The sequence below is a fragment of the Chenopodium quinoa genome, unplaced genomic scaffold (assembly GCF_001683475.1).
Source record: "Chenopodium quinoa cultivar QQ74 unplaced genomic scaffold, ASM168347v1, whole genome shotgun sequence".
Lineage (NCBI taxonomy): Eukaryota > Viridiplantae > Streptophyta > Magnoliopsida > Caryophyllales > Amaranthaceae > Chenopodium > Chenopodium quinoa.
This window is the reverse complement of record NW_018744955.1, coordinates 479,533-503,310: the sequence shown is the minus strand read 5'-3', so window position 1 is coordinate 503,310 and position 23,778 is coordinate 479,533. Positions and strand designations below refer to the sequence as shown.

The window sequence follows — 23,778 nt, the reverse complement described above, 5'->3', positions numbered from 1 at the left end:
ACTGGGAATTGAATTCTATGGCTTGATGACTGTTACATGATCGTCCGCACATCCAATAGGTCAATGGCTTCTTTGAAACCCTAAATTATTCCCAAGAAATCAAGAATAATCTTATTAGTTGTCATAAACACAAAATTCAAAACTAGGAACATAATCAATTCATACCACACAAAGTCGTAAAACAATCACAATACAAGTATGCAGGAAATAGAAAAGCGCAAGCTATCAAGTGGCATGCAGCCCTATTTGCGCGTAAACTCAAATGTTGTTGCCAGATCTACCCGAGCTATTTCTCTATTGCTATGTTTGTTGTATTCGAATGTACACCCATATCGATGTCCAGCACGCCTGACGCCCGTGCTTGCTTGATTATGAGTCATACCAACAAATGGAATTGTTAATTCGTGACCCGAAATCTAGTTGGGCAGACTTTGAACGCATATATCTCTCAAACTACAAGTGATTTTGAGGTGATACAAATTGGAGGTGATAGTTTAGTTCAAGTACTTTCCAACGATAGGTCATATGCCCAATTCTAATAAGAAATGAGAAAGTTATGGCCGATTTACAAAAACCTAACGAAATTAGAAATTTGCAACAAGGCTGCGAGCTACCATAGCTCTATGCGAGTGAGCTGTAGCCCAGCCGTATAAGGACTTGCGGCAGGCATGAGCTAGCTGTGGAGCTTAATAGCTTGGTAGTTTGGTTCTTCTAGGATAATTTATGGAATTTTCCTAAATTAATACTCGTATCTTTTATATGACGACTATTTGAGTATATTTGGGGAACAATTTTAGGGTTTAATTAGGGTTTCCTCATGTTATAAAAGGACCCTTTAGTTGATCAATTAGATCATACCTTTTGATTCATTAAGTTTAAGACTCCTTGTATTATTATCTCGTTCTTTCTCCATTATAGTGAAGAAGCTCTCGAATCCCCAACCCATGGATGTAGATCTATTTTGACCGAACCACGTAAATCCCTGTGTTCTTTGTTTATATTCTTTATTGTTTTTCTTGTTCTTATTTTTCATTAACTTGTTTCGCATTAATCAAACACAATCACACCCTAATTTCCTAACAGGAATAAAAGCAACCAAAAAAAAAGGAGTGCTTCATTAGCACTCTTTGCACCATTTACTGAATCAAGTACTCAAGTTTGACTAATATTTGTGATATTATGTGAGAATTTTTTTATCCCGTGAGTATTTGTTGAAATCGTCTCAACAAATAGATTGTTAATTTAAAATTGTTATACTTTATACTTATAAACAATTAAAGATACCATACATTGATGCAATATGTATCCAAGAGTGATGAAACACTTGTTAAAAACGTATGGAATAATTTATGCAGGACAAACAAAGACCCTATTCTTTTGAATTGTTCTGCTCTCTAATTTGTTCTGTTAATCCTTGCTCTGTTCAGAAACTCCAAAAAACAGGGCAAAGTATAAAATGGAATTTAGGTTATTGGGGTTGATGATAACTTTGTCAAAAAAAGACATTTATGACTTATGAAAAAGCAATTGACTTGTAACTGCAATAGTTCAGTGTTATACTAGTTGAGAAAGACTTTTAAACTTTAAAATGATTTAGGGGGGAAAGTATATAGTGAATCTTAAGAAACAGTAAAAGAAGAGAGGAAACATTAAAGACAAAAGTAAATCTTTGGGAAAGAGGCGAGTATATATATTGACGAGGTAGACTAGTCAGTGCCTTGATAGCCTTTAAACACCAAGAAAGAGGTGGATTCTCCTATATAAGCTAAAAGTTATTTTATTCATGCTTTTAAAGGTTCATTTTTGAGGTACCTGTGCTACTATGTTCCAACACGTCAACGACAATGCTAGTTATCGGTTTTTCAACTTTTGACCATTTTTTATAAAAATTACGCTATTTGGTTTTTGATTAATTTATTGGAGGTAATACAAAAAATAGGGCTAATTAACTATATTTTGCAACCTATAAAGCACAAACACTACTATGAGGCCTTGTTATTTTAAGCTCGTGGGCAGAGCAGAGCAAATCATAAGTTAGCATAACAGAATAGATTTTAGCAGAGCAGAACAGAGCAACAACTTTTAACGTTGTAAATTTCAATAGAGTAGAACAACTCAAAAGAACAACACCTAACTGATTTTTGTTCAAGATGTTATTTTAAAAAATCCTTGATACAAAGAAGAAATCATGTTATATCACTTTATAGTTTTATTTAACTATTTTCTTAATCATTAGGAAGCACCCCTCACAAGGAAAACTCTTAAATTTTACGTATTATGTAATATACGAAGTACTTACACAGTTTCAAATACGGAGTAGTCACACATCTTGCTTAATCTTAGCTTTAATGTGGCGGTTTTTACAAAAATCTTGAATGCCCACTATGTTCCTCGAAATGGGAACGAAATATTCAATAACACATATGGTTGTTCATCCAACTAATGTACAAGTTGTAATATTGGGTTTTACTAAAATTAATGTTCGGATAATAATAATCTTCTAATAGTGTTACTTAAATACTGCGTAACATGTGATGCTGTCATGCATTCTAAAACCAATAATGCGCAGATTGATATGGTTAACTCTAGATAATGCACAAGGTTGGTTGATTTTTTTGGTTGAGGTAGCGTAGCCCACAGGACAGAGAATGCAAGAAAATTCAACAGATTACTCTTGTACATGAATACATGGTTGTTAGGTAATCAACTCAACAACCTTAAACCTCCGAGAATCTCGCTCCTACGATTACGCTGAGTGCAAGAAAAATCTAACAAAATCTTAATTAGAATTAGGAAAAACTTAATTAAAGATCAAATCAATAGTTAATGTGTAAGCACTACACTACTTAACAAAGATGATTAGCTGACTAGCATAATCAAGAAAGAGTGCATAGTCTGCATACAGCTGTGAAATCGTTATTAACAGTAAAGTAGATACGAGTATTATAAATACAACATGATTAGAAGAAAGGACAATAGATATGGTTGGTAGTTAAGTCTAAGGGGCTAAGGTACTACTCCGTCACATGAATTTGTCTATTGATTAATCTATCGACGTGTCATTCTTAATCTTTACTTGCATGATTAATATATTCTCAATCTAAATTATCCTCATTTATTAAGTTAATAAACTTAATCATTGCCATAATGGCTAATCAGGAGGACAATATAATACGCCTTGTTTTGTTGGGATTAGTAAACTAGTATTAACAAATTGTATGTTACATGCTTCAAATAATCAAATGTAATTATGGCTACCAAAAAGGTCTTTAATCTTTGGTCGACAATGCAACAACAAAAATATGTTTCCTCTTTTTAATCTTAGTTGTAAATTTGTAATCATGTTTACTTCTTTATTTATAGTATTAAGTAATGTTTAGGGTTAGTCATTTAGGCAATAATGCAATATGCACTCAAAAATGCACAAAGTTATGTTTGGACTCATGAAGTCATGACATACCTAATCATGCTTCCTAATATAAACAGCAAATGTCTAACATCTCCTATTGACTAAAAGACACTATCATCTACCAATGTTCTATAAACCACGCGCACAAGCTAAGTACCTAAAAGTTAAGTTAAATTAATTGACAAGTGTAAAATTAAGTTTTTCATTTAAAAAAGTACCTCCTAAAACTTGTTTAAAAACAGTAAAATTGCCCAAATTTTGATTAAATTAGGATACTTGAATTTCCATTATTGGTTACCTGCATGTTAATTAAAGATTCAGTTTTTATTATTACCATGATTTTTTTTAAGATGATGGCTCCCAAACTGTCTGTTTTTCTTCATATGTTTTTATTCGAATCTATCAAGTCGCCTTTTAGGTGGTAATGAAAAAACATGAAGATAGAAAACGCATGTTTGGGGATAAAAATGTGTGTCTATTATGACTATGGACGTTGTAGGTTTGTTTAAATTACAAATAAAATTCATTTTTACTTCCGCAATCTACCAAACTGACCTAAAGTCTAGCAATTTGTTATAACTGATGGTTACGGATATTTTAGGCTTATTTTTATACTTTTTGTATGCACACTTAAAATACATTTTTATTTCCACAATCTTTTATCGACTATTTCCATCGGGTTGTAATAAATAAGGGTACTCTATTTTTTATTTTTTTTAAAGTAATATAAGGAATAAATGGGGGTAGATTGAGAGAGTTGTGAAAACAGAATAATAAATCAGTCAAATTCCGTTAGTTCAATTAATTTCATCACCAAAGAAGATAGTGTATTGATTTCTTCCTCCGGTTTAGTCGTATTATGCGGCTACATTCTCACACAGGCAGCAAATACGGCTACGAAATTATACTTGTCAGATACAACTATACAAGTATATTACTCTACGGTGAAAATGAAGTTAGTGGGAAGACTGGAAACATACTGGCATATCAAATGTTGCAATTTGCAAATATGCTCAACTGTGGCTTCAGTCAACTCAACAGGATTTAAAACAACAGTAAATGCTCCAGAAAATTTATATAATCCCCCCTTTTTTTTTTGATATAAAAAGCTAACGAATGTCTTAGGGGTGTTGGATAAGCTAACTAAAAATAGTTTTATTAAACTAAAATGAACATTAATTACACTAATTGACGTGTAATTTTGGCATGCATTTTCAAATTAACACTACTTTAAAAAGTATTTTAAATGTTTATCTAATGTCCCGAGGCGGTCATTAGCAAGATCTTTTTTGGTATTACAAATGGATCTTCTCTTATCTAAATTTAATTGAACTTATCTAAACAGCTAAACTTACTAGACGTTAATTAAATACGGAATACTATTTTAACTATAATTTGAATTAAAATAACCCTTATCGGAACTTGTATTTTATATTATCTAAAATTAACTAAATTTGTTATTCCTCAATTAAGTGGAAGTAAGGTGATTAGAGTAAACTCTTATAATAAAATTCAGCCCACTTTATAGATGATTTGAATTAAGTGTTGCATTATAGATGATTACAATTAGAAAATAATAAAAGATGGTGGAAGTATGATTTTTGAAAATTGAAATTATGATAACACTCCATATTAGGGTGCCAATATAGTGATTTATAAAAGTGATTGTATAAGACAATCTTTACTAAAACGTTTATAGTGTCATGAGTAAATTAAAACTTAACTCCGTTGATTCTTAACATATACTCATGAGTCATGACAACGACGTACTCAGAAAATTCCGAATAAATTCAACTATTGTAATGTTGTATTAGTCAACGTTAGGGAAAATTAATAATGTACAATGAGATTACCATAATTTTGATATAAGTATATACGGAGTACAAAGTACATAAAATATAAAATGTTGCACGAACTCCGTATGTACTCCGTATTAAATAAGAAACGTATAGTAGAGACGAAGTTAGAGAGCAGAAAGGAAAGAGACGAAAAGCGGGAAAAAAAAAGGTAAAGAAGAGCAAATGGTCGTTAGCCCCTGCCTCTGCATGTGCGCTTGGCAGTTTTTATTTTGGATCCTTATACTCCCAACCACATCTCTTCTCATTCTACCCTACTACTGCTCTTCTTAACCACAAACCCACTTCATTTCTCAGTCTTTTTTTTGGGTAATTTTTTGGGAGGAGGAGATTGAACAATTTGAACTTAATTAAACAAGAAATGAAAAGAAACTAGAAAATATATAATGACCTTGTTCTGCTATGCTCTACAGTGTGCATTGTGTAGTGCTCTACTGAAATCTGTTCTGTCAAGAAACTCAAAAGAATAAAACCTACTCAGTTTATAAAGGAATAACAACATTTGTTGCACATACATAAAGTGTAGCAGTGTAGCATCCATTTTTAATAAATGTTGTACAAAACATAAAACAGAGGTGGTAGCTAAACTTGGGTGGATATGTGCATGTCTTTATTTATGCAAAAGATTTTTTTTTTTTTAAAAAGAATGCAAAAGTTTAATCTATATACTAATAAAACTCTGAGCTTTATATTAAGGCCTTGTTTAGTTCAACTTATTTTTACTTAATTTAGAAATAATAAGTTCAAATTAGATCAGAAAAAATAAGTTCATCATTTTATGTACAGTTTTTATCGCTAAATATCTTAATTTCGTAATAAAAAATTACATATTAATAAAATAGACTTACAAATCTTACAAGATCCCACTTATAGATTATCGTACACTTAAGGTCAAAGTTTGGTCAAATCAGACAATCAGATCAAATAAGTTAAGATAAGCAAAAATAAGGTGAACCAAACAAGCCCTAAACCTAATTCGGAAAAAGAGATAAACTTCTAAGATCATAATAGATGAATTGGTTAAAAAGAGTACGTGCACTTATCTTTATCACTTTGTTTTCATGTGTTTCAACTAAATTATATTTATTACAAATAATTATGGCTATATATCCAAGTTCAATGATACATAGTGGCGAAAAATCAAACTTGGGATCTAAAGATCTCAATTTTTTGACCGAAAATTAACTCAGCTTTAATACAATTAAGATAATCGATCTTATACCAACATTTAATAAATAACTAAAATCCTGAAATATATCATCTTTCATCCATTGTTTATAGCGAAGTAACACTTTTTATTTTGCGCTTCACTTTCCAATGAATATCGATACTTCTAATACTTTAACAAAATCAAATAAATCTCCATTAGAACATATAAAGAGTGTACAGTTAAATAATTAGTGTTTTAGAGAGTGAGAATCTTGTTTTTGCTAGATATATCTTGCATAATTCGATTATGATGATGATAGATGTCTTATAGAATAAAACAAAGTCAAAAAAATGAAGAAAAAAAAAAGACTTAAAGTAGAAAATGCGTGGAAAAAAGTGAGATCGAAGAAAGTACGACAATGATTATTTATCGTATTAATTTTAAAACTCAAAAAAAAAACAGATGTCTAGGTATTATAATCTTTTGGTGTGATAAATTTACATTTTTAATGATTTAATAAATAAAGAACAACATAGAGAAAAATGTTTTTATATAAAAGGAGCTTGGGGAGAGAGGGGGGACTCCCTACTTCATGAGCAAACATAAATGTTATGGAGAAATAGACATATTTGCATGAATATGAATCAAACAATATCAAGGTGTAATAACAAGGAAATCTTCATGTAGCCCTACTTAATAACTCTATTGATTAGTTGGTTGTATACTTGTATGAGCTTAAAATTTATAAATAATAATGAGAGTTTATTTAGATGTGTTTGGGAGATAGTACTATCGATGAGTTTTTCACTTGTGCCTTAGCCTAATTACTGTGTACTTTATGTACTTTTAAAATTTTCTATTGAGAATTTGAGATTGATTAATTAATAACCCGTTTAAACATTTTGAATGGATGATTGGTATAAAATTATACTTCTACCATGTTAACTTTAATTTTTAGATAATAGCTTTCTAAAAATTTAGGTTTTATTGTTGAATTGAATAGCAACGCTCTTTATATTTTGTAATATAGTTTTATGACGAAATGTTTCACAATTGTGCTTGAAAACTGATTCATCTAAGCTGGAATCAGAGATTTAGGAAGAGATTTGAGAGAGAAAATACAGAATTAATTTGGGAATTTATTTCTCTAATCTTCTGAAATGAATGTACAGCCTACAATTAATATTTATAGCCTACTTTCTAACCAACTTGCTGACTAGGAAAAGCTATAAATATAAAATACAAATAATTTAATAACTAAGCTGAGCTGTACAATTCTGTTACACTTTGTAACAGAATATAGTAGCTTCTGGAAGAAGCTGCTGAGTATCCTACATCCCCCCCCTCAAGCTGGAATTGAGGGGTCAGGACAGTTTGGAACCACAATTCCAAGCTTGAGCACAAGATGCATATGCTGAGCAGCACCAAGTGGTTTTGTCATAATGTCAGCTAACTGTTCTGCTGAGCTAACATGCTGAATCTTCAGAAAACCAGATTCAACATTTTCCCTTACATAATGCACATCAATCTTCAAATGCTTAGTTCGTTCATGCATGCAAGGGTTTTCAGCAATTTGTTGAGCAGAAATATTGTCACAGTATAAAGGAATTGGTAAAGAAGGAGTAATCAGCAAATCAGAAAGCAAATTGTTGATCCAATTGAGCTCACTTGTAGTGTGGCTCATACTACGATACTCTGCCTCAGTAGAACTTTTTGAAACAAATTTTTGTTTCTTGGTCTTCCAGGAAACCAAAGAAGATCCCAAGAACACACAGTAACCAGTGAGAGATCTAGCAGAGAACTCACAAGAACCCCAGTCTGCATCACAATATGCCTGAAGTTTCAAGGAAGAATCAGCAGAATAAAAAAAAACCATGATGCAGAGAACCCTTTAAGTACCTCAGAACATGCAGAGCAGCTTGAAAATGAGGAACTCTAGGATCAGATAGAAACTGACTTAAATGCTGAACAACATAAGATATGTCAGGTCTTGTCATATTAAGATATAGCAATTTACCAATTATTCTTCTGTAAGTCTCAGGATCAGAAAACCTGTCACCATCAAGCTTATTAAGCTTCAGACCTCTAGGCAAAGGGAATTTAGCAGGCTTACATTCCATCACAGAAGTGTTCTCCAGCAAGTCCAAAACATACTTTCTTTGATTGACCAGAATACCAGATTCTGACCTGGTAACCTCAATACCAAGAAAATACATAAGTGGCCCCAAATCTTTAATAGTGAACTGAGAATGCAACTTGTCTTTCAAACTTTGTATCAAAGAAAGATTTGTACCAGCAATAAGAAGATCATCAACATATGTCACCACAACTGTAAAATTAGAACCAGAACAAGAAGTAAACATGGAATAATCATACTTAGATTGGATGAAACCAAGAGATTTCAGAAATTTGCTGAGCTCTAGATTCCACTGTCTGGAAGCTTGTTTAAGACCATATAAGGATCTTTTTAACTTGCAAACCTGCCCAGGCTTGGCTTTAGTATAACCAGGAGGGGGCTGCATGTATAATTCTTCATCAACATAACCATGCAAAAAAGCATTATTAATATCTAGCTGATGCAATTCCAGTCCACAAGCTGCTGCCAGAGCAATCACAAGTCTTACAGTTAAAAACTTTGCAACTGGACTGAAAGTATGTCTATAATCTTTTCCCTTAATCTGTCTATCACCCCTTGCAACAAGCCTTCCTTTACACCTTTCAACTGTCCCATCAGGATTAAATTTGGTCTTATAGACCCATTTGCAACCAATTGGCTTAACACCTGCAGGACAATCTGTAACTTCCCAAGTCACATTCTTCTCCAAAGCATCAAGCTCTTTATTCATTGCATCAACCCAAACAGGATCTTGCTTAGCTTGATTATAAGAAGTTGGTTCAACATGTGACAACAACTTAGCCAAACTAGGAAGCTGATCTTTGTGTAAAGAAGACAGAACAGGACAAGCATAGGCATTAAAGCTAGAAGAGCCAGAAGAAGAAGCCTGACCAGGAAGACCAATAGTAGGAACAATAAACCCTTGCAACTTAGTAGAAGGTATTATTGATCTTGAGGACCTCCTTAGAACAGGAGGATCAGAACTGATTCCAGAATCAACTTGAATAGAAATCTTAGGAACAAGATCAGAACCAGAGGAAATACCAGGATCCTGCACTGGATGATCTGGACTAGACACAGAATCAGAAGAAAAAGAAACAGGTGACTGAATAATCCCATTATTTTCAGGAAAAGAAGGAATATCTGAGGGAGAAACAGCAGGATTAACCATAGAATTGTGGTGAAGAGATGAAACACCAGAATCACTAATACTGGAAGAACCAGTCTTGAAAGGGAATACATCTTCAAAAAATCTGACATCCCTGCTCAAAATAACCTTCTTGTCCTCCAAATCATATAACTTGTATCCCTTTTGACCATAAGGATATCCTAAGAAAATACATTTCTTAGCCCTGCTAGCAAAGTTGTCTGTAGACTTATGAGTGGCAAAACACAAACAACCAATGACCCTTAAATGATCATAAATAGGTAGTTTCTTCATTAACAACTCATATGGTGTTTTCCATTGCAAAACTGAACTAGGCATGAGATTAATCAAGTAAGTTGCAGCAAGTAAACATTCACCCCAGAACTTAATTGGTAAACCAGCATGGAATCTTAAATCCCTAGCAGTCTCAAGAAGATGTTTGTGTTTGCGTTCTACCCTCCCATTTTGTTGAGGTACCCCAGGTAAACTTCTCTGATGAATGATTCCTTTATCAGAGAACAGAACAGAACACACCTCCTGAAGAATCTCAGTTCCATTATCACTTATGATTGTTTTAACAGAAAGAGCAAACTGATTCTCTACATAGGCAAGAAATCCCTTGATAATACCAAGAACTTGAGTCTTAGTATGAACCAAATGAGTCCAAGTGACTCTAGAGAAATCATCAAGTATTGTGAGGAAATAATGAGCACCAGACAAAGTGGGATGCCTATATGGCCCCCAGAGGTCAACATGTATTAACTCAAAAGCACAAGAAGCATGAGAAGTAGAAATAGGAAAAGGATGTTTATGAGATTTTGCAAAAATGCAAGATTCACAACCGAAAACACTAATTTTATTTGAATCAAAAGGAACTGTCAATTTGGACAAGTTCTGTACAGAAATGTGACCTAGCCTAGAATGAAGTAAACTAAGCTTAGGTTTAGAAACACTAGCTTGAAGTGAAACAGAAGAAATATCTCTACACACAAATTTATTTGAATTAGAAGCAGAAGGAGAACTGAACTAGTAAAGACCAGCTTGTTTGATGCCAACAGCACTAACTTGACTAGTGATTGAGTCCTGAAAAACATATGAATCATGCTTAAAAATGGCAGTCAAATTATTCTGTTCTAAGAGTCTGCCTACAGAAAGAAGATTGTGTTTAAATTCAGGTATGAGAAGAACATTTGTAAGAATGATATCTGGTGTTAAAAGAACAGTGTCAATATGAGTTACATGTTTTAAGTGACCATCTGGTAAGCCAACAGTAACAGGTCTAGGAAGCAAAGTACAAGAACTTAACAAGTCTTGATTACAAACCATATGGTCTGTAGCACCAGTATCAACAATCCAATCTGTCGTCAAGAAACACTTTAAATCAGAATCAACATTAGAAGCAGAGATTATACCTGCAAAGTTGACTGAAGTACCATTAAGATCTGTAGCCTCACTTTGCTTTCCCTTCATAATTTTCATCATTTCCTTGTACACAACACTAACAAGAGCAGTGTCAACAGGAGGATCCTTACTAGAAGTCATACAATCATCAAAATCCAAAGGAGAATCAGGAACAGAAAATTCAGAAACATTCCCTGCATATTTGGAGATGTTGCTATTTCCACCAGATTGTTTATTCCTCATAGCTACATACCAAGGAGGATAACCATGAAGCTTAAAACAAGCATCCATAGTATGACCAGATTTCTTGCAATGATCACATTTTCTGTCAGATTTATCAGTACCTTATAACGTTTAACATCACGACCACCTGATTGAGCAATCTGAGAATTCTGAGAAAATTGTGCATTCTTAAAAGTTGCAAATGCACTAGTTTGAGAAGACACATCAATCTTCTCATTTAGTTTATGTTGTCTCTCAATCTGTAATAGCATATAATATGCTCGATTTACAGTAGGTAAAGGATCCATACTAATGATGTTAGTCTTAGCAGCATCATAATTTCTGTTCAATCCAGCTAACAGTTGAATCAACTTCTGCTTTTGATCAACAGCTAGGAGTGTCCGTTCGGTTTTCGGTTTGGATTTAGTCCAAATCCGATCCAATCCGAAATATAATTCGGTTTTTAATTTTCCGATCCGATCCAATCCGAATTTCTCTCTTGATCCAATCCAATCCAATCCGAATTACAATTCGGTTATTTGGATCCGATCCGAAAATCCGAATTATAATACATTATTTTTTAGCGCCTAATACAATTATAAAAATAAAGCTTCACTATAAATAAAAGTCCTCAAAATCATGATTAAAATAAATAGTTCAACGTCAAGTCATTAATTAATTAATACAAAGTCTCTCTAACTTATTTTATGTAGTAGTATGTATTTAAGATAAACTTCAAAATATAAAAAAATCCATATTTATACAAGCTTAATTTTATAATTCGGTTTTTGTTTTGGATTGGATCCAATTAGGGTCAATCTGATCCAATCCGAAAATCCGAATTTCCAAAAAATCTCAATCCGATCCGATCCGATTTAAAGTTTGGATTCGATCCGAATTGATAATTCGGTTTGGATTGGATTGGATTTCGGTTTTTATCCGAATTATGGACACCCCTATCAGCAGCTAATATTTTCCTCAAAATTCCACAAGTACATTGAGACAATGCTCCACAATCACAATCTGGAAAACCTTCCAATAATTGTATCTCATCCCAAACTCTCTTCAATTTAGAGTAATATTGAACAATCGAATCAGATTCTTGTTCAATCGAGATCAATTTCTTATGTAAATCAAACAATTGAGGTGCATTGGATTGACCATACCTCTCAAGAATTTCATCATACAGCTGCTGTGCAGATTGTTGAAGAATAAAACCTTCAGAAATCAGCTTATCCATTGAATTCAGCAACCAGGATTGCACCATGTAATCATTGCGTATCCATTTCTGAAGATCAGGGGAATCAGAAGCAGGTCTTCTGCAACTGCCATCAATAAAGAAAAGCTTATTCTTAGCTCCAAGAGCAAGACGAATCGAACGATTCCAGGTGAGAAAATTATCTCCATTAAACTTGTGAGATCCAAGATGCTGATCAGGTTGATCTCCAGATCCAAGGAAAAATTTATCAGCGTAACTAGCAGAAATTGACTGCTGATTAAGAGAATCTTGAGCCGCCATTATAGTAGAATGAAGAGAAAACAATCAATTAAGATTGAATAAATCGATGAATCAAGTTCAATCGATTGCAAAATTCGCCTCAATTTCAAGAAAATTGAGTTGAATCAAGAAAATCGCAGCAAATTTGCTGAATTAAGAAGTAAAGATTGATCAGAAACAATCAAACTAGCAGAAAATCAAACGGAAATCGTCATTATTGCTCTGATACCATGAAAACTAATTCATCTAAGCTTGAATCAGAGATTTAGGAAGAGATTTGAGAGAGAAAATACAGAATTAATTTGGGAATTTATTTCTCTAAACTTCTGAAATGAATGTACAACCTACAATTAATATTTATAGCCTACTTTCTAACCAACTTGCTGACTAGGAAAAGCTATAAATATAAAATACAAATAGTGTAATAACTAAGCTGAGCTGTACAATTCTGTTACACTTTGTAACAGAATATAGTAGCTTCTGGAAGAAGCTGCTGAGTATCCTACAGTGCTAAATTGCTAATAGCCTAATATTATTATATATGGTACTTTAAAAGTCTACCTTCATATCTACTGAGCTAAATACTTTAAAGTGATGGTTGAATTCTCAAAATAATCTTATGATTCATGATTCCATAAAACCTCTCTACAAAAGCCTTTTGGCCTGACCTTGAAGCGTGTACACAAGTTCAATGTCTTGTCACGCAATGGCTCTCTATATTACAAATCGAATATGGAAAAATCAACTTAATCAAAAATTTAATCTAATAGCTGAAGACTTGGAGTACACTTGCATCTTAAATTTAACAATATTAACCTTGTCAAAAATAAAATAAAATGAAAAGTGTACTTCTATGAGTTCTATCTATATATACCATATTAAAAAAATGAGTATGTCAATCCATTATTTAATATGAACAATAAACTATTTTACCACTTCATTTATTTATTTTCATCACTAGTTCTTTGATCATTTTTGTCCCCTTTCTTTGAGTTTTATTTTTACAAAATTGTTCTCAATACCCTAAGATATAGTTTGGCTGCATCCAACACCTCGAACTTAATTTGACTAATCGCAACACATTTCGGAGAATCAATTATTAATTGATGTACAATGCATGTCGTGAATGGATATTTTTTGACACACAGAGTCTGTTTTGTTTAATTACAGTTCAGTTGTTTTTTTTATTTTTATTTTTGCTAATTTATTTCAACAGATCTTCAATTTAAATCGAGATATTTTTAGTAAAAATCAAAGGAATAATGTTTTTTTTTTTAAAATTTTTTTTATTTTTGGTGAAGCCGAGTGGCAAGTCCCAACAGAAAGGAACCATAAATGACACTGCTCCTTGTATTAAATAGTACGAGTACTAAACTTATACCTAACTAACAAAATTTATTTCTAAAGTAAGAAATACAACGACTTTTCTAAACAGTAATTAATTAAATAAACCAATGTTTTTTTCTTCAAGTAGAGCACAGTTCCCCTATTTTTGGACCCAACAAATCTCCATTACTTTGTCAGTAATTGTATGAGAGAAAAGTGTGAGAGAATCTCTTCTCTGTGACTATGCCTAGCTTAGCAGTCCCTACACCCTTCTCTTCCTAAACCCTCTATTTATTCCCCCCTTTTTTTTCCCAACTCAACTCAACTCAATTCAATTCAATTCCCTTTCTTTCTCTCTCCTCTAAACCCCCATTTCTCTCTATTCAACATGTAATTTTCTCCTCTCTTTCTCTTTCTAAAACTAATAAAATTTAGTGTTATAAACAACAAACTTTGCTTACATTTTGGGTTGGATTTTGCAGGAAAATGGCATTTGGTACTATTTTCTTAGTGGGATTCCTCACATTTTTCTCAATTGCTGATGCTTATCGCGGCCGCGGTGGCGGTGGTGGTGGTTGGATTAACGCTCATGCCACCTTTTACGGTGGCGGAGATGCTTCCGGCACCATGGGTATATTTCTTTCCACCCATATATTCATACAAGCTAAGAAACGCACACAATGCATACATTAATTAATTTATAAAACGTGTTGCTACAACTATATTTAATGTGACTACTTTTAATGTACGATTAATTAATTTATTTATAGGTGGAGCGTGTGGGTATGGAAATTTATACAGTCAAGGGTATGGAACAAATACAGCAGCACTAAGCACAGCATTATTCAACAATGGATTAGCGTGTGGTTCGTGTTACCAAATTATGTGTGTTAATGACCCTAAATGGTGTCTTAGAGGCTCAATTATCGTTACTGCTACTAATTTCTGCCCTCCTGGAGGATGGTGTGACCCTCCTAATCACCACTTTGATCTCTCTCAGCCTATTTTCCAACACATTGCTCAGTACCGAGCCGGTATCGTCCCCGTTGCGTATCGCAGGTATATATATTGTCACGTTGATAGTGTAATTTGAGTTGGTAACACTATAAGTCAAGTTGAGTTATGATGTGTGTTTCATGTATTGTGAACTAAAAATCTTAAAGGAGGTTACCTATTTTAGAAAACTTGAACAAATTGGGTTGAGATTTTTTGTGTACGTATTTGTTTATAATATAAAATTTAATAAAAGTGGTGAGAAAGTTTAGTTAGTTAGGAAGTTGTTTGAAAAGTTGTATGTTGCGATTTACTGTTTTGGTCTATTCAAATAAAAAAAAGAAAAGAAAAGTATATTCGTGAAAGAAAAATTGTAAAGTAATAAATGGTCCTACATTTTTTAAGAGTCACATGGAAGTGGAACTACAATACTTTTCCTTTGTTACCTATGTCTAAAGGTATAATTTCAACCGTAGATAAAGACATAAAATTTATGGATTTATATTTTAAAAATTGTTTTATGTTAAATCACTTTTTTTTTATTTTTTTTTTAAAAAATCTTCTTAAAGGGATAATAAAGAGATGACGTTAGAAAAAAGTACCACTTAAATTTATTGCCCTTATTTGACAAAACTGCACATTTTAACATCAACTAAGAAAAACATTTAAGGCTAGCGCAATTGTTGCAACATGTCACGTCTATTATCTAGTAGACTAGTATGCACTCAAGAGTCAAGAGTTGAGACTCAAGAGTCTAGAATATTAAAATGTATACTCGGGTGTATATAAGAATTAAACCGCGTGTTAATTATGCATGTACTGTTTTGTGTAGGGTGTCTTGCCGGAGAAGGGGAGGTATAAGGTTCACAATCAACGGGCACTCGTACTTCAACTTGGTGTTAGTAACCAATGTCGGTGGTGCCGGGGATGTACATGCAGTTGAAATTAAAGGGTCAAGAACACGTTGGCAACCAATGTCAAGAAATTGGGGGCAAAATTGGCAAAGCAACAATTATCTCAATGGACAGGCTCTCTCATTCAAGGTCACCACTAGTGATGGTCATAGTGTTGTGTCCTATAACGTTGCCCCTCCGAATTGGTCTTTCGGGCAGACCTATTCGGGTGCCCAATTCCGCTGAAAGCCGAAAATTTTACCTAAAATGACATTTATGTCCTATCGCGTGTGATCTTAATTAAGCCTTTAAGTATATATACAGACTACGGAGTACTTTTTATATAGTTTAACTAGGATTAAGGTCAGTATTTTAATTTTAACTGACCAAAATATTTACTACAGTACTTTTTTTTAATGGGGTTAAAATGGGAAATTGAAAGCTTATTTTATGAGGCTTTTTTCCTAAACTACCCCTGTTTTTTTAGGGTACCCCTTTATTTTGAGAGTGACCTTTGTAACTGTTAAAGATTTATGGAATATTTCCTCTTTGTGGAGGAAATGGCATAGCTAGGCTGCGGTGGATTTTTACCCCCCGCCTTCTAGTATTTTGTCTTTTTTTTTTTTCTAAGTAAGAAGAACTAAAGAAGTAGGGTTTATTGTCATTTTAAATTGAGGTGTGTATGAAGTGTGATTATTGGAGTTCTAAATGTTATTTATGCAATTATTGGACTCTATAAGTGTAAATTTTAGCTATTTTCAGTTCTAATGAGAATTGTGTTACTATTACAAACTTGTTTCATTGTTGCCTTAAATTTTCCCATGTTTGTTGTCAAATGAAAAAAGAGCGTGTCATAAAAAGAATTGTGTGATTTTACATTATTTTTTCCCGGTATTGAACTATTGACGTCATTGTTGATTGTATCAATTGAGTTTGTTATGCAAAACTCGTGTTTGATTTTCTTGTACTTCGAATGTCATTAGCTAATTATGGTCTATGACACATTAACACCCTATGAAGTAATAAAGTATGCCAATATTGAACTATTGATGTCATCGTAGATTGTATCGTTGTTATGCAAAACTCGCGTTTGCTTTTCATGTACTTCGAATGTCATTAGCTACTTATGGTTTATGACACATTAACACCCTATGAAGTATGATATTATTTTCGTATACATATACATAGTAAAAGATTTTTGATTGATATAAATATGGACACTTAATAATGTTTGTTGGTACTATTCACAATAAATGTAAATCTTCTCTTTAGCTAATTCTTTTGGTTAGTTTTCCTCAAAAAAAAAAAAAAAAAAAAAAAAAAAAAAACTTTTGGTTAGTTTAGTCCAAAGTTATTAAGATAGGGCCACTGTAGTCTAAGAAATAGGTCAATAGGCCACGCCCACATATATTAAGTTAAAGCCCGACAGCCCACACAAACGTAGCAAACCATTCCTCCAATGTTTGTTGTTTTAAGAGCTTTGATATCAAATTTGTCACTTGTACAAGCCATCCAGCTTACAAAGCCACTTCCCCAAAAAAAAAAAACCTCTGTTTATTATGTTCATCATTTTACTTTGGATGGTGAGTGAGTTTGAATTGAGTTGATTGAAATCATATTGTATCGTTTCGATCCTACAAAATTGTAAATATGTGTTCTAAAAACGTTATTAAATAGCTAGATTTAAGGGACGAGAATGATAATAGCATATAGTGTTGCTAACATAAAATTATGCGCACATAGTTCAAATAGGGAGTAGTACACAAAAAGGTCATAGATTTTCTAATGCATGGTTCGTGCAGGCGGATGTACGATCCACATGGTGCATCTCTTCCAAAAAAAAAGCAGAAAGAACATTGCATAAAAATATAAAGAACATTTAGTTTAAGTGAAAAGAACATATTATACAATTGTAAAGAACATCGTATAGAAATGTAAAGAACATTCAGTTAAAGTGCAAAGAACATGTTATAAAATTGTAAAGAACATAACGTCTAGTTAAATAATGTTCTTTATCTTCATGTTCTTTGATTGTCAGAATAATGTACTTTTATTTGTGACATATGGTAATTGTTTATTTTGAATGTTCTTTGAATTTTGTCTTTAGATTATGGTGATTGAATAAAAATAATGTTCATTACATTATATTATCATTAGAGGTGATAAAAAATTTGGGTCAGACTGGGCTTTAACATAATATCTCGTGTCCAAAAAACCCGGAAAATGTAGTGGGCTTTTCGGGTTTTTATCGGGCCGAAGTTGATCACCTCTAATTATCATGTTTTTAATTAATATTACGGATGTTCTTTAGATGTATATAAAGAACATGAAGTTGGATGTTTTTTTTTTACAAAATAGTCATATGTTCTTTATAAAACAACTATATGTTCATTACAATACATCTATATGTGATGTTCTTTATGAAATAGCTATATGTTCTTTACAAAACAAATGTATGTTCTTTACTGAACAATGGAATGTTCATTCCGCCTTTTTAAAGAGAAAACGGATGCACGGAGCATCGTGCATCCGCATGCATAGATAATCATTGTTTGAGTGAGTTGTTATTTTTTTTTTTGGCTTTGAAATTAGGTTGATAGCTTTTGGGTTCATTTTATTAGGGAAAAAAAAATTAGGATTGTACGTTCCTAACCGATTCTATAAGATTATTTACAATCTTGTTACAAATTATATGGAATTCTTTTGTACTATCCTATGATGGATGTGTACTAATTGCTATAATTTTGTGTGGTTTTATTACAAATTTACGATTTTACTAAGATGTGATTTTATCTTTAATTTGAATTGGGGGTTGTAGAATTGTGTGACCCCACAATTTGGGTTGCGATTTTAACTTTGACTACATGTAAATGTGTATATGTGTATTAGAAATTTAAAAATATATGTACAAGTCATAATAAATTACCATTAGAGACATTATACAAAGTGTTTCGGATGAAAACAATGGGACTTTGCCGAAGGTCCAGTGAGGTGGTGAAGACTGGGCTCGGTCCAAGTGATGTTGGGCCGAGGGTTTCCTGCACAGCAAACACACGTAAACTAGCCTCGGGGGTGTAGCCAAGGAAGGCCCCTCCGATGCTAAAGTCAGTACAATGTGTAGAGAGAGAAAGCTATGCAAGAGATTTAATTGCTTGAGGCTTTTGTGAATGTCCCTGTACAAATGTCATATTGAAAGCTTATATACCTTTGCATATATGGGGGATGTGGGCCTTGGCCCAATTGACTTGCCTTGTGGACTAATCTTGACTTTAGCACAATTGGAGAGTTGAACCTTGACCTTGGGCTTTTAATTGGATCATTTAATGTCTAGCCCAATTGGACTAAATTGGACCCAAACAACTTGCCCCCCAGACCCGATTTGGAAGGATGACGGGTCGGGTTTGATTAATCAGGAAAGGAGGGAAGCAAATGATTTAATTAATCCAAAAAATTTGAATTTAAACCGTAATTAATGAAATAACGACGGTTGGGCGAATAATTGTGGAAGTTGGACGGATAATGGGCGGTTTAATCACGAGATCGTGTGTTTAACAGTTACTTAGTGGGGTGCTTAAGAGAAATTGAAGCGCGGACTCCCAGAATTCCCATTTCTAGAGATATAATCAGAGGCGCGTCATCTCTCCTCACTTCTTCACCGACACAAACCCAAAATTCTCGAGAAAACCCAAGAACCCGCATCAAAACTTCGCAAATTCCCCGAGCATTAAGCTTAGAAACTGAGACTCGTCATTACCAATTCGTAAATCGGCAACTTTCGCTTCAGATTGAGGTAATTTCCTTTGATTTTAGCTTATTTTTCTTCGAATTCGAATCTCTTTCCCCTTTTTTCGACTTTTTCTTCGAAACTCATCCATGGTGAGAGGAGTTAGAGGTAGGGCCCGTGCTCCAAGAAGAGCAAGGCCGATTCCCGATCCTAGGAACAGGATTGGGGCCTGGAATGGACAGAGAGCAGAGTCTGACCCTGCTGAAGGGATTAGGGCGACTCCCATTTCTTCGTCTCCTCCTCAGGAAACGGAGGAGCCGAGCGTTTCTGGGCGGGACGATGAAGTTCCCGCCATCCTTTGGGATATCCTCCCTGGATTTTCGGAGTGGGAAGATGCTGAAGTAGCTTCGGCCATGATAAAGAACCGCCCCTACTCGTGGTGGGTAGAGAATGTTGACAAGTATCGGTTTGCCGAGCAGATTGAATTGCATTACGACATCCTTGAAGATGATGGGTATTGGTGCCGAATGCCTGTGACATCCGATAGGATCCATCGTCCACCCCCGGGATATGTGGGGGTGTACACAAGACAACTTCAGTATGGGCTGAGGTTCCCTTTGGACGTATTCGTCCGAGACTTGCTGATCCATTATAATATTTCCCTATGTCAGCTAACTCCCATTAGCATCCGAAGGGTGATGACATACTTATGGGTCTGTAGGTTCTTAAGATATGTGCCGAATCTGCACTGCTTCAGAAAGCTCCATCGGCTAGTGCCAAATATTCAAAGTGGGCACGGGCAGCAGGGTTCTGGGTGGTACCGGATTGAATCTCGGCCCCAGTACTTAACAATGTGGCCGAACGACTCCTCGGACAAGGACTGGAGGGGTCAATGGATTTGGGTCAGAGCGCCCACGGATCCCGACCACCCTTGTGTCTTCAGCGCTCCCAGGTATCTTGCTGAACCTGATCCCGAAATGGGAAGTTTAGGCCCTCCTGAAGATAGCGGCCCAGATCTGAACCTTCATCAACAAAATATCTTCGGCAAACGGCAGAACCCTGGGGTTGGGGGCCGAATGAAGCATACCCCGGAGACCTGGCTCCCGGATACGCATTACATTTTCCAGGAGAAAATGTTAGCAGCTGTCGGCCTCAGACGAAAGTTTAGGGATGGTAAGATTCTTCGGCTGGGGCCGAGGCCTTTTTTATTTGTTTCTTTTCTCTGTTTTTTGCTTTGCGCTTTCCTGCTGAGTTTATCCAGCATCTTCCATTTTGCCGAACTAATCTTCGTCCCTTTTCCCTTATACCCAGAGCGAGACGAGACCAACGTCGGGATTGATTACAATCGTCTCAGCGTCAACCGAGAGAGAGTAATAACTGATCGGGCCCCTCCTATCACCGATCCGAAGCATAGGGAGGTTCATCTGGACCACTCCCACTTCCAAATTGAGGTCGTTGCTCTGTATCAGAGGCAAAAGCCTTGGTGGAAGAAGAGAGATCCCTGGTTCCAGCTGTTGGACTAAGAGGCTGAAGCTGCCCGCACAGCCGAAGAGGTTGCACAGGCTGTTGAAGCTTGTGAAGGAGGGGAAGGGTCCTCCAGGACTGCCGAGGAAGAAGCTGCAGCTAGGGCTGCTGAAGAAGACGAGGCTTTGCTGCAGACCTCGATGAGCTTTTTGGACTTAGCTTTCGGCATTGCGTTGTTTTGTTTGTTGTTTTTTTTTTTTTTTTACTCACATTCTTCATCCCCCCTGTCTTTTACAGTCTGAAGAGAGTAATAGAAAGAGAGAAGGAAAAGCCCCTGCTCGTCCCGAAGATCAGGTACAAGAAGAGTCTGAAGAGTCAGACATGGACGAGCAGCCTCTTCAGAAAAGGCGACGAAGAATGGCCATCATCGGCCCGCATGACTTTCAGAGGAGGCCGATGACTATCGGCATCGAGATAAGGGAACTTGAGGAAGGCGGTGGATCGCCGAGGGTCCCTCAGCCACCACATCAATCACCGCCGAAGACCCCTCCGCCACCTCCCGAGATGGAGGTGGATTAGAAAACTCCCGAACCTAAGGGAGGGGTCCAAGAGGAGGTTCAAGAGAGTGCTGCTGAGCACAGAGTTGAGGATGCTGTGATGCCCAATGTTGAGGGTTTCACAGCTGACATTGCAAGAGAGGTTGAGGCTTTCGTCCTCACACCTGAAGAAGAAGCAGAAGTCATAATAATTGACTCTGCTGAGAAGAAGGAGGATGCCGAGCCATCTAAGACTCAAGAAGCTCCATCGTCATCCTTCCCTTCCTTCCAGACGCTGCAGTCTGGAGAGATGGGTTTCTCGACCCCCCGAATGCCAATCCCAAATCACATCTGGGACCTCATATGGGGCCAGAACTGAGAAGGTGTTGCAGCCTACTTCGGCGATTTTGCTGGCATGTCCGAAGTAGATAGGGCAAGGATCTGGTCGCTGAAGGCCACTGCTGGGATGGACGAATCCAGCAGATCAGTTCCAGACCCAGCCAGGTCTAATCAACTGCTGATGATGCAGGTGAATCTCCTTCCTTGCCTTTATCTCTTTTTCAATTAAGCTCTTCAGTTCAGTTTTTTTTTTTTTTTTTTTTTTTTTTTTTTTTTTTTTTTTTTTTTTTGCTGACTTGGGCTCTTGTTTCCAGTTCGTGCACAATCAGACTCTTACTGTAGAGCTGATAGATACCCTACAAGATAGGGTAGACGCTGCTAAGTATGCGAAGAAAGTGGCTGAGGAGGAGCTGAAGCTTGCTAAGCTGAAGCAAGCAGCGGCTGAAGAGAAGCAGCAGAAGGGTGAAGAGTATGAAAGGAAAGCTGCTGAAGCCCTTCAGACCTTCTGCGATGCTATGGAGAAGGAAGTTTTCCCCCCACTGATGGAAGGGGAGAAATTCCTTCAGGAGCATATGGGAGTGGACATTTCCAAGTTCAAGGCTGCCATCGGTAGCCGAATCCAAGAGGGAGCTGCTGCACAAGCTGAAGTGCAGCAGAAGCTGGAATCTCTTGAAGCCAGCAGAATGGCTGCTGAAGAGGTGCTCCAGGCTCGGAATGTCCAACTCTCAGAGGCTGCTACTACCGCTGAAGCTCAACTAGCTAAGCTCCAAGAGGCTGAGGATCAGTTGAAGGCCAAAGAAGATAAGCTGACCCAAACTCAGACCGAGGCTTCCCAGGTTCAGCAGGAGCTGAACGAGCAGAAAGAGTCTTCCTCCAAGCTCGCTGTTGAGCTAAAGAAATCCAAGGAAGACTTGGAGGAGACGAAGAAGAAGCTGGCTGACGCTGAGGCTCTACTCAAGGTCCGTATCTACACCCAAGAAGAGTATGAAATGGGTTTCAGAAACGGGTTCAGAGTGTGCCGGAGAGTCTGTCTACATGCTGAGCCAAAGCTCGACTGGTCCAAATGTGCTAAATGGGTCCAGGATCCCGAAGACCCTCACATGAAGTATGCAACTCCAATCGAAGCTGAAATCCTTGAGGCTGAGGAAGCCGAAGAAAAAGCTGAGAGAAAGGAGTTGGAGGCTGAACAGAGGGAAAGAGAGGCTCAGTAGAGTGCAAAGCCTGCTTCTTCTGCTGCTGGGGCTGAGGCCACCATGGGGCCCAACAATGCTGATCAGTCTGATCCTCGGGCTGAAGCATAGGAACTCGGGCAGTCGTCTTCAGAATCTTGCGGTTCATCGTGCGCTCAACTTAAGACTTGCCGCTTTCTGAATTTTTTGCCTTGTTTTTTGCTTCAGCTTGCCTTGTCGTACAAAATGCTTTTCTTGTTTTATATGTGTACTTCGGCAGCTGTAATTTTTCCGCTTGTGGGCGGCTGCCGATGCTTTAATATGTCCTTAAAACATTTAAACTTGTAGCTCATTTTTTTAGCATTAATCATTAATCTGATGTTCCTTTCTTCAACTGCTTTGTCTTACTCTAAATGCTTTACTGTTTCTGCATCTTGAAAATTTTCGCAAAATTTTGCTAAGTACAAAACTTTCAGTTTGAAGAATTATGTTGAAGATAGACTTGCATTGATAGTGCCTCTTGCCCCCAAAAATC

The 23,778-nt window shown here is 35.8% G+C and overlaps 1 protein-coding gene across 1 annotated transcript; it reads left to right on the top strand.

The window, feature by feature from the left end:
• Nucleotides 1-14,413: 14,413 nt before the first annotated feature.
• Nucleotides 14,414-16,799, top strand: LOC110706336 (expansin-A10-like). Its single transcript, XM_021884243.1, has 4 exons — nt 14,414-14,515; nt 14,608-14,756; nt 14,896-15,184; nt 15,951-16,799. Coding segments are annotated over exons 1-4 (747 nt in total). The 5' UTR covers nt 14,414-14,513; the 3' UTR covers nt 16,258-16,799.
• The last annotated feature ends 6,979 nt before the right edge of the window (nt 16,800-23,778 follow it).

What these genes read in the sequence shown, in the direction of transcription:
- LOC110706336 (XM_021884243.1), top strand. An exon ending in AGATGCTTCCGGCACCATGG is followed by an intron (nt 14,757 to 14,895) that starts GTATATTTCTTT and finishes ATTTATTTATAG; the next exon opens with GTGGAGCGTGTGGGTATGGA. An exon ending in GTCCCCGTTGCGTATCGCAG is followed by an intron (nt 15,185 to 15,950) that starts GTATATATATTG and finishes TGTTTTGTGTAG; the next exon opens with GGTGTCTTGCCGGAGAAGGG.